Source organism: Denticeps clupeoides, chromosome 18 (genome assembly GCF_900700375.1).
Source record: "Denticeps clupeoides chromosome 18, fDenClu1.1, whole genome shotgun sequence".
Taxonomy (NCBI): Eukaryota; Metazoa; Chordata; class Actinopteri; order Clupeiformes; family Denticipitidae; genus Denticeps; species Denticeps clupeoides.
The window spans coordinates 11,366,252-11,378,080 of NC_041724.1; the positions used below are offsets into that span (position 1 = coordinate 11,366,252).

The window sequence follows — 11,829 nt, forward strand, 5'->3', positions numbered from 1 at the left end:
CTAAAAGCAGAGGACGCAATTCGTTGTGTCACCATGAGCTGTGCTGCAGTGTCTCACAATGACAATCACGTCACTTTCAAAAGTGCAGACTCCCACTGTAAATGCCATTATGCTTCTCTCATGCATTCCAGATGTGGACTTTCCATAACCCAACTGCTATCGCTGCAGCAGAAGGAGCAATACAGATGAAAAGATGTTGTTAGCAGTGGAATGCTGTAAGATTTATTAGCTGATGTAAAAGTTGATATAAAGTACAAAAAACATTTGCAATATGCAAAAACAAATAATTTTAAAAGACTCTGGAAGTGTTCAGCAAGATGCTTTATTTCTTTATCTCCACTGAACATTAAGCATAAGTTATGACACATTACATGAAGAATACACTGTTTACTGTATACAAAGCCCAACATGCTTTATTACAAACATTTCAATTCCCCCCTCTTTAAAGACCACAATTATGATGACCATGAATTCAACATCACATTTAATAATAATAATAATAATAATAATAATAATAATAATAATAATAATAATAATAAGATATAAACATAAAACATGATTTTGTTTAAATAAGAATATTTACAGATGCATGTCATCTTGATTCTTTTTCAACATGCTTTCAAAATATAAAAATAGACATCTGATTGCTTAAATGTATTTACATTTTTTTATAAATATAAAGAATACAAATGTATTTTTAAAATACAATTAGATAAATAAACTCACACTGTGTACACTGTGTACCAAACAAGAAAATACAAACAATATTTGGATAATTAGCATTCACAAAACACGATACATCGTAAAATGCAACTTTAACGACAATTGCAGGTCTCGTTTGATGTTTTGCTAGTATTTTTTTCTTAATTTTGAAGCTCCAGATGCCACCCTGATTGTAAATACTATGGCAGTATATGGCAATACGATACCATCTTGAGACTTTATGGCATACGTTTGGAGCTAGCTGGCCGGGTTAACTCTGTCGCACGTCCTGCAAAAGTTTGTTGATCTCAGCCACTAATTCGCTGGCGTCCATGATCTCGCTGCGGCTTTCGGCTCGCTTGCCCTGCAAGTGGCCGAGCACAGACTCAAACTCGTCCTCCTCAAAGTTCTCAGGGATCTCTTCCATTGCCGGCAGCCATTTTGAAGAAGAACCTGAGACTTGGACGGGTGTGGAAATATGAGAAGACTGGGGTGGGGTCAGTGATGTCATGTGACAACTTGGGGCATGGCCTGGGTTCTGGAAGTGGGTGTTGGCAGCCCAGGCTGCCACGCCTTGCTGATAGGTGGATGGGCTGGGCTTACCTGGAAGGTGGCCCTTCCTCCTTTCAAGTGACCCCACCCCTACCACCCCATTGGTTGGTGGCCTGTCTGTCGTCTCGTTGCACTCCGAGTACGAGTCGAGCGTTGCAGGGAGCAGCCTCTGAAAAACACTGCTCATCTCTGACAGGAGTGAAGTGGTCCCACAGAGGTCCTCTCCATCCAGCTCCTTGCCTTCCTCCTCCCTCTCTCCCAACTCCTCTTTACCGAAGGTGGAGAAGCTCTTCTTCCTCAGCACTGTGTCAGTGTCAGTGGGCTGGGGTCCGCTGGGGGCTGCGGGCTGCTGTGGGTTGTCTTCGCCTGGGATGTACAAGTTGCTCCTATAGTCTGAGGATGCTGGAGAAGTAAGAGGTGGCATCCAGCACTGGTCAGAGTGGCCCAGAACACGACACTCCTCTGTGCAGAGCTTCATGGCTGCAGAATCATGGGAAAGATGGAAAATCAACAATATTAGTAACTTTCTTTTCTTCTTTTAGAATATTTTAATATAGTGTTGGATATTCCAATCTAATTCCCAGTAACACCTAATCTGACTAATTGTACAATAGGTCCCTTTCACCCCCAAGAAAATGTCATGGAATAAGAGAAAGCTGTCAGTTGTCCAGTTTTACGTTAAAATATCCCAGAATGCAATGCCCACACTCCAGTATTGCCACTCTGTTTCCATGCAGGGTTTCAAAGGCCATGCACAAAACTCACCGAAAGCTCCTGTACCAGTTCATTCAATATTAAATCCCCAAACCTTTCTTCCCTCCACTTTCTCCAAATCTCTCTCTATGAAGAATATATTACACAAATCAAATATGCCAACTTACAGCCTTCATTAGGCAAGCAGCGCTATTCAGTCATGTTCCAGGGACTTCATTATTGCTCCATTAACTTTGAAAGGGCCATTTATAATACATCTTAGAGCTAATAAAAACTGAATCTGGTGCATTTGCAAAACAGAAGCTGCTGCCCGCTGATTTGCCATTCCCTAATGAGATGAAAGGAGCAAATAAAAGATTAAACCTCTCTGATTTACAAAAACAGCTTTTCAAAGAGCCAGATACTCATTCAAAAGCACACATTTAATCTCGCCACAGAAATAATTGTGTTTTAGATGAAGAACGCTTTTTCTATCAAACATTTTTTGAGATAATTTTGGATTTTTCCCCCCAATGCAATCACCGTAATTTACTGATAAGGCACATTGGCTCTAATTTCTGACTTCATCATCAGTTTTGAAGAAAAACATTTATGACCGTAGAAGAGTGGGCATTTTTACAGCCCAGAGTCAGATAATTAATGCAGATAACTGCAGAAAATGTGAACGGTGGTTAGTACTAGTGTATTAGTGTAGTGAGTAAAAGTGTGTAAACTGACCACATACACACACACACACACACACATACAGAGTAACTGGCCATACCTGGATGTAGTCTGTGTTGTCCGTCTGGAGAGAAAAGTTCATTGTAGCCCTCTCCCATCAGTGGAGATTCTCTGCCCATCTCGCAGTCACTGTCCCCGGCCTCACTGTCCCCCCGGCCACTGTCCTTTAGACTGAACTTGTCCATCTCGTTAAGCGCGTACCTGCACAAACATCCAGACACAGACACCGTCAGGTCACCACACATACGCTACAGGATAATACACAAAACTACAATGTAATCTGTTTATGTGTGGGATATTCATAATGATTAATCTTTAAAATGACAAAAAAGAAGTGTGAAATGTGTTTCCTCAAGCCTGCAAGATGGATGAAGCAAACAGAGGCTTTTATACTCCTAAACGTAGCAGGTTTCTTAAAAAAAAAAAAAGCTCTGATGATTTTTGGCTGAAACATGATTGGTTACCTGTAGCTTCTGGTGTATTTGTTTCCACGGAAACTGGGTCTCGGTTGGTACTGGCCCTGATGAAGCATGGACAGAAGCTGTGAGACTTGCTATAGTTGAAAACACAAAAAAAGAAAAGAAAAAAGGGGAGGGGGAAAGGAAATGGAAATAAAAAAAATGAATAATGATGGACCGTACAGCAGCACAAAACACAAAGCGTGGATCAACGAAATGTGAAATGATGAAGGATGGGATCGTGGGAGACTCAAGGGAAATGAAGCTTGTCATAAACAGAAAATAACAAAAAAATACAAATCTGCAAAGCACATACGTTGCTGTTCTACTCACAGTTTTTACTAACTTTCTACAATGTAATGCACAGGTACATAAATGCGTCATATATATATTCAATTCTGCATTGTACATGCATAATAAATGCTTAATTATTTAGAGTTTTGCACAAGAAGCTGCACAATTCCATTCAACCAAATGCAAAAGTCAACCTGTGATTGATCATGAATGTAAAACATTCAATACAAAAGTCTTCTTACCTCTACAGGAGGTGTGGCATGAGCCAGTTCCAGAGCGAAGTTCTCAGCCACGTGGTTGGACGAGATGGTGACCAGGCTGTTGAGGGACTGGCGGCTGTGGTGGCTCTGCCGGCTGCCCATCTGGCCCCTGTCCACTGCAGGAGAGGCCGAGGGCGAGCGGTGGTGGGCCCGTACGGGCAGGGTGCCATTGACTGTGGGTACCAGTGTGATGTCGCCTTTGTGGATCTGCCGGGCTGGTTTCTTGGGGTGGTTCTGGTAGGTGGACTCGGCCACGCGGCAGTTGTAAGAGTGTCGGGGGTCCTTCTGCTCTCGAGAGCACCTTGTAGCAAACATCACCATGACAATAAGCAGCACTGCACAGATGGCTCCCAGGGAGATGATGATGATCATGGAAATGTCCAAAGCAGATTGGTCTCCAGCAATAGGGGGCAGGGGGTGGTTTTCCAGGTTCTCCTGCAGGAAGATCCGGAGGAGCGCTCGGGTGGATAGGCGCACAGGTGACCCCCTGTCCTGCACCAGAAGGCCCAACTCAAATCCATCCCGACCCAGGCCTTCCAAGCTACCGTTCGTCCTGATCTCACAGCGTTTGGCGTCCATGATGAAGAGGGCCTCCTCGTTGCCCCCAGTGATGGTGCAGATGAGATCAGCGTTGGCTCCAGTGTCACGGTCCGATGCCTGGATGACCGTAACCAGGTGGCCTGGTTCGGCGTACCTCCAGAGGGGCAGCTCAGCAGTGTGGTTGTGCAGCAGAGGCGCCCCGATGATGGGCGGGTTGTCGTTTTCATCCAGCACAGTGAGGAGCACCGTGGTGTTGGCAGTGAGCTGGGTGGTACTACCTCCATCACGGGCTTGAACCGTGAACGTGATTCGGCTCACATCCTCGCGGTCAAAGCTGCGGAGAGCATAGATGGCCCCGTTGGATGGGTCGATAGTGACGTAGGTGGAGATGGAGCTGCCCTGGATCTGGTTCTCCAGAATGCTGTAGGTCACCTGGCCATTGGTGTCCAGATCCGGGTCCGTGGCCACCACAGAGGTGAGATAGGCCCCAGGAGAATTGTTCTCGGACTTGAAGATCTCATAGCGGCTCTTCTCAAACGATGGCGGGTTGTCGTTCTCATCCAGGACCCTCACTGTGAAGTGTTTAATTGTGGAAAGGCTGGGAGACCCTCGGTCTTCGGCTATCACCGTCAGGCTGTACTCTGAGCGCTTCTCGCGGTCCAGCGTCACGTTGGTCAAGATCATGTAGTTCTTCTCATGGGTTTTCTGCAACCGGAAATGACCGTGGCCATGCAGTCTGCACACAACTTCTCCATTCAGGCCCGAATCGATGTCGTCTACCCTGACCAAAGCGATAAAGGTGTCCACAGGGGCAGCCTCGGAGATGTACGCCACCTCCTCTTTACCCTGCGTCATGAGGTTAATGTTGATCTTGGGTTTGTTGTCGTTGACATCCACCACTTTGATGATGATCTTGCAGTGGCCGGGAATGGAGTTGGGGCCGAGGTCTTGAGCCTGCACGTCAATCTCGTAGGAGGCCGTGTGCTCGTAGTCCACTTTCTTGATGAGCGTGATCTGCCCGTTCTCCGGGTTGATCTTAAAGGTCTCCAGGATCTTGGGGGAGACGTGGCTGCTGAAGGAGTACACGATCTTCCCATTAATCCCCTCGTCCGGGTCAGTCGCGTTCAGGTCGACCAGCAGAGTGCCGAGTGGAGAATTCTCCAGCAGATTGACCAGGTAGGACTGCTCCTCGAACGCGGGGCTGTTGTCGTTGGAGTCCGAGATGCTGATTTTGAGGAGAGTGGAACCGGACCTGGGGGGCGCGCCAGAGTCCGTGGCCGTGAGCTGCAGCTGGTAGCCGGGCTGCACCTCCCGGTCCAGCTCCCTGACCACCACGAGCTCCGCGTACTTCGCGCCGTCCGTCCTGGTCCTGATGTCGATCTTGAAAAAGTTGTTGGGCGTGAGCGCGTACGAGCGCAGCGAGTTCTCGCCGACGTCCGCGTCCGTGGCGCTATCCAGCGGGATGCGCGTCCCCACCGACGCGCTCTCCGACAGCTCGATCGGGATGACGGCCCGCGAGAACTGCGGGGAGTTGTCGTTTATGTCCAGCACCTCCACCTCGACGTGGAAGAGCTGGAAGTACTCGGTGGGCAGGGTGATCACGTCGAACTCGATGGAGCAGTTCAGGTTGCCCTCGCAGAGCTTCTCGCGGTCGATCTTGGCGCCGACGCTGATCTCTCCGTCCTCCTCGCGGATGGAGAGGTGCGGGTTGCTCTGCATGGCTCGGAAGCGCGGAGACACGGTCGCCGGCAGCTTGGACAGGTATCCCGGCACGTCCTCCCGCAGCCGGGCCACCACGGTGCCCACTCGCTGCTCCTCGTAAACTTGGTATCTCAGGGTCTCGCTCGACGCGCCGCGCGTCAGGCTCGCCAGCGCCACAAGTTGGAGGAGCGAAGCGCAGAGCGGCGGGCTCCTGTCGGCGGAGAACATCTTTCGTGCTTCCAGAAAGTGCGGCGGGGTGCGGGGCTTCGGTCCCGGTTACAAGTTGCGCATTTTCCTCTCCTCTCGTGGGGTCCGCTGGATCTCTTCCCGAGCGGATCTGTTGCGCGCATCCACTCCGCAGGTCCGTGTGAGGGAGAGAGAGAGTGTGTGTGTGTGTGCGTGTGCGTGTGTGTGTGTGTGTGGAGAGAGAGGGGGGGGTCTGTGGGAAGCTCAGCTCCTCCGTGTGCGACGCCCTCTCGCCGTCTGTGACTCCGAATGGACGGACCGGCCCTTTCAGCCCACCCCGCGCTCAAGCTGCTGCTCACACACACAAAAAGAAAACGACCCCCCCCCCACCCGAAAAAAAGCAGTGTGCCGCCAACCTCTCCCGCCCACGGGTGTCCGTGAAAAAAAAAAAAACTACAACATAAAAAGCACCGATCTGATTCACAAAAAAACTCCGCCTCAAAGAGGTGGCAGTTTTAAAAAGTGTGCCGCAACAATGCGAGACACGACGATCCCTGACCAACTTTTTTTTTTATTATTAACGGGGCCCCTACTCTGTCTGGCACGCGCGCAACACCTAAAAAAAGTGGGGGCTAATAAAGCTTCAGATGGAGGAGAACGTGGCTAATATTGCGCATAACGTGTTACTTCTTATTGCAACCTCGGTTCCGTATACACACAGTGTGGAGGTCAGTTCTACACTTTTTGATAAGTGCATAACTCCACATGTGTTCGTTCATAGTTTTGGTGCCTTCTGTGAGAATCTACCAACGTAAATGGTCATGAAAATAAAGAGAACACATTGAATGAGAAGGTGTGTTCAAACTTCTGGCCTGTACTGTGTGTGTATGTGTGTGTGTGTGTATATTAACAAATTATCAAGTAGACATACTTGGCCAACTGAACAGCATCTGATCGATCAGTGTAGTTCATGGCGCAACACTGAACCTACGAAGCTCCTCAATCGTGCAAACAATCAAAAAAAGGCCGCAATGTTTGGCGGCTGCGCAAAACGGTCAGGATTATGCCAGTGCGAAAACGAACCCAATCCCGAGAAAGAGAAAAAAGAAGATCATGTTTTTGTTGGGTGGTCCGGCGCGTTTTCCTCGTTGCGGCATATTTTATGAATCTGGGCAATGTGGATGGACAGATAAGGCGCTTTCACTCTTCTGACAATAAAAAATACGCGCGTCTTCACTATTGTTGCGCCCCCATTCAAGCGCACACGTGTGGCGAATCGTAGTGAAAAGACGTCCCAGCACACGCCTGCCTGACCCCCCCCACCCACACCCACACCCACACACCGGGGGTCGCGCGCTTTTTTTTTTACGCCGCGCGCTCCGATCCGGCCTAATTACCATCTACTTTTACTTTACATGCGCGCACAAAGCAAACACGCACCAACTGGACCTTTCGGGACAGCCACGAGCTGCAGCCATCTGGCTGGAAAACATCCCACTTCCACTACACGCTTCATCTCCAGACGAAATGGTTTCATGCCGCTGTTTATTCATTTTACCAAACGCCCTTATCCAGAGCGACTTAAAATCAGTAGTTACAGGGACAGCCCCCCCCCCCCCCCTTGGAGACACTCAGGGTTAAATGTCTTGCTCAGGGACATGATGGTAGTAAGTGGGATTTGAACCTGGGTCTTCTGGTTCATATGCGAGTGTGTTACCCACTAGGCCACTACCAGCCTTTTTTAAGAAGAAGTGTGCGGGTCTGGAAACTCGGCGCATTGTCTTGAAGTCCGTAGCGATGCGCAGCGGCAGCAGCAGGACTTGGGGACATCTGCCATCGGGGGTGTGGGGTCAGGGATTGTCCCCCGGCGCGTTCTCACGACAATGCATCGCGCGGCCTCTTAATTGGAGCGCATTGCGCAGCGCCGAGCGCTTCCCAAGTACGCGTAAAAATACACACACACACACACACACACACACACACACACAGAATGGAGCCGCTGCGCGCAGATCTCCGCAGGCCCGTGACGCGCGGCGTGGAGTCGGAGCGTTCAAATCTCGAACAAGGTGCGCGCGTCATCTGGCACGTCAGATGGGCGATGGTTCGCGTTTCCGCGCTCTGGTCGTAAAGTCAGTGGCCGCGGGGGGCGGAGGGGGGGTCGCTAAACTTTGTCATTGAAATGAACGGGATCTCGGAGACAATGGCGCCTGGCAGGTGGGACCGAGCGCCTGGCAGAGGGGGGCAGGGCGACAAAATGTCAGGGGAGAAGAGTTTTTTTTTCGGCGGAATGTCTCCTCTCCATGCGTCGGTCTGGCTCGAGGGGGGAGGTGGGCGTTTGTAAAGGCACGCGAGCATCTGCCGCCAGGGTCGGGTCCCCTTCCCCCCCTTTCTTCAGGCCTCCTTCTTCTCCCGCGCCCCAATAATTTACCATTTCATGCGGGTTGCCAGGTCTCATGGACGTTACACATCTTAGGCCTTGTGTGCCATACAAAGCAGATAAACTTCCTCCCCTACTCGTTAGTGTCTGTATTGGCCATTTATGGCCATTCAATCAATCATGATTGAAATGGGAATTCCAAAAAAAAAAAAAATAAACGACGTCTCCTGAGTTTCTAAATATTGCTTAAATTTCGCAGACATGGCCACCTTGCCATGCGCGCCACAGCATCACCCCTTTATGTGTCCCGCCAGACAACAATACTTTTTTTATTATTATTATTTATCTGCATAGCCCCCCAACTTCCATGGGGCATTGCTTTCATGACACGTGTTGCCTCAACTGCTTTACTTAAATATATAACATATTCTTGCTAATAGCATGTGCACACATGCGTTTTACATGGTTTATCAATGCGATATTACCTCTCTCTGCTAATCCATATCTCCTTCATCAGTTCCACTGCAACTTTGCACAAAAAGCAAGAGGAAAAAGTTCACGTTTCTCTTAAAACACTCTACTATAGCACGCGCTCAGCAGTATCCTTAGAGCAGCATTCAAATAAACGCATCAGCAGATTTCCCCGTCAGTGAAAGTTCGAGCTACTAATCTCTTATCTGAGAGCGCAGAGGACCCTGAACGCTGCCTTCTGTCTCTCAGCCACATCAGACCCATATCATTTCATCATTCAACAGATGTGGAGTAACACTTGGTTTATAGATATGTGCTTTCTCCCTGAGAGAAAAGAAAAAGATTCTATTCCAGAATGATTGTTCTGCCAGCCGTCGCTATTCTTGTGTTGACATCTTGAGAGGCTGTCTTCAACCAGCAAAGAGATCTCAAGGGCCATCTTCAGCAGCCCACACTGATAACGCAGTGATTGTCGTCACCGAAGATGGGACTGCATTGACATTAAATTCCCAGATTTTAAAGTTGCAGCTGAATATTTACAGCTTCCATTCCACAAAATGTGTTTTGTGAATAACCTTACATATAATCAGAGAAAAACTAAATTTATCACTTCAACTTTCCTACTTAAACAAAACTAATTGCTTATGAATATACTTAAATATGTATTTAAATGTGTATTTTTCAATTTTATTTTAAATAAGGAAAAAGTTCTGGCTGTGCAAATTTAATAAAAAATAGTGCTGAATGTCAGTGTTGTCTACTTAACAAAAAAAGGTGAAATAACTGAAAACATGTTTTATATTCTAGTTCCTTTGCTCTGATTACTGCTTTGCACACTCTTGGTATTCTCTCGATGAGCTTCAAGAGGTCGTCACCTGAAATGATTTTTGAAGGAGTTCCCAGAGGTGTTTAGCACTTCTTGGCCCCTTTGCCTTCACTCTGCGGTCCAGCTCACCCCAAACCATCTCGACTGTGTTCAGGTCCAGTGACTGTGGTGGTCAGGTCTTCACTTTTTGTTAAGTACATAACTCCACATGTGTTCATTCATAGTTTTGATGCCTTCAGTGAGAATCTACCAATGTAAATGGTCATGAAAATAAGGTGTGTCCAAACATTTGGCCTGTACTGTGTATATAAATATAATCATTGGCAAGGTTCTATATAAAAAGTTAACAACAAAAATCAAATGATCAGTGTAGCTACATTCTATAGCTTTGCATGGAAGGCCAGGGACATGTTTTTGTGAACATTTCCGGCAAAATCCCGGGCAAATGCAACACTGAGAAGAGGTGCACAAGGTGCTTTCAGAGATTTGCCTTTGTGCGGATAGGGCGCAGTCTTGATTCTCGCACGCCTGACATATGCCATTTTGTCACCCGATCCCTTGTTTTCCGACCCACGAAGTCTCCTGTGCATTTAGCCTTTTCTATCTGGGATATCTTGTGTCAGTCTCTGAACTGGGTTTTTATAATTGGTGCTTTTGTTCAAGTCGTTCCCTGCCTTGCTGCCTTTTTTTCCTCCCGTGCCTCGAGGGAGAATATCACAGGGCTTTCGACAGGTGCTGGGGACAAAGCTGTGCCTTAGTTCTTACGCGCAGAAACGCAGATTTATCCCAGGTACTGCTCCGATTACATCAGATTGTTCCTTAGGGCTGGTGTGGCACGTGGGGCATGGAGGCTAACAGCTAAACAAATGTTTACCGTACATTTTACACCTTGTCTGGGAAGTCAGTTCCTTCACGCCAGCCTGAGGGTTACCAGCATTCTAGCAACTTCTTCATTCTGTGTCTTTGACAATTATATACCCCATATAATGTTGTTATAGTAGCAGACATGCTGCCAGCTGAAATGTCCCCGACATCAACATTTTGATGTGGACCATTGGATGAAGCTCGATCTGAAAACAAATCATACACTGTCACGATGCGGTCCGAAATGGGGTTACTCCGGACCGGAGTTTCACTGTTGTCCTGTGTAATGTTCCCTAATCGTTTTACCTGTGTTAATTGTATAAAGCTGCCCTGTTCGTTTCTGTTCGCTGTCAGGTCTTTAATGTTATGTTCCTTGTTCACCAGCGTAAACGTCTTGGATGTCTCCCCTGTCCTGTGATTCACCATTAAACCCCTGTTTCGTGATGTCAGGTGATAGCGTACTTCATTCCTCGTCACTCTTCATCCTCCTCTCCATGCACCCGCAGCGTCATGCCCGCATGGACGTGACATACACACAGGCCCGTCCAGTTTCCAGCCACAGTGTGTGGAGCATGGAATGGTCTGCCCGATGGGGTAGTGTATGCCAGAGCCCTGCATTCCATTGAATGTGAACCAGACAAGATTCTGCCGACTTTAAATGATTAGTTCAGCTCCCCATGTGAGCTTGATGGCCTCCTCTGGCTTTGTAACTTTATGTTCGTATGCTGCTGGGCTGTTTATATGAGCGAATCACACTTAACTGTTTCCTGTGAAGAGGTATTTGTTAACAATAACTATAATTTACATATAGTACATTTGTATTTAACAGACACCCTTATACTGAATGACGTACAACCAGTAGTAGCAGGGGCAGTCTGCTTGTAAGGGACAAATGTCTTTCTTAGGTACACAATTCTAGGTTCACAATGATTCAAACCCGCCACTTTTGTAGTCATCGCAATCAGCCTTTTGACATCCAGGGCAAATGGACCATGTCTTGGCGTCTCGGCCGCACTTGGGGCAAACCCCCAGTCATTGTCAGGGAGGACAGGCTGAGGCACGGCAGGATCTGGGTTTCTAAGCCCGGGGTTCCTGCTGTGCACTGATTGTCCAGTCAAAGCAAATGAAGAACTGGAATCTTTAACCAATCACCGGTTCCTT

At 47.9% G+C, this 11,829-nt stretch overlaps 1 protein-coding gene across 2 annotated transcripts; it reads right to left on the minus strand.

The window, feature by feature from the left end:
- Positions 1-369: 369 nt before the first annotated feature.
- pcdh18b (protocadherin 18b) lies at positions 370-6,483 on the minus strand. Of its 2 annotated transcripts, none has more exons than XM_028960833.1 (4): positions 3,686-6,483; positions 3,156-3,211; positions 2,732-2,892; positions 370-1,734 (listed from the first exon to the last, which is right to left on the minus strand). In XM_028960833.1, exons 1-4 carry the CDS (start codon positions 6,170-6,172, stop codon positions 974-976), a joined length of 3,465 nt encoding a protein of 1,154 aa, XP_028816666.1. In that variant the 5' UTR covers positions 6,173-6,483; the 3' UTR covers positions 370-973. The 2 variants fall into 2 exon arrangements, with proteins under 2 accessions (XP_028816666.1, XP_028816665.1); XM_028960832.1 differs by having other exon boundaries at positions 3,156-3,244.
- Between the last annotated feature and the right edge of the window lie 5,346 nt (positions 6,484-11,829).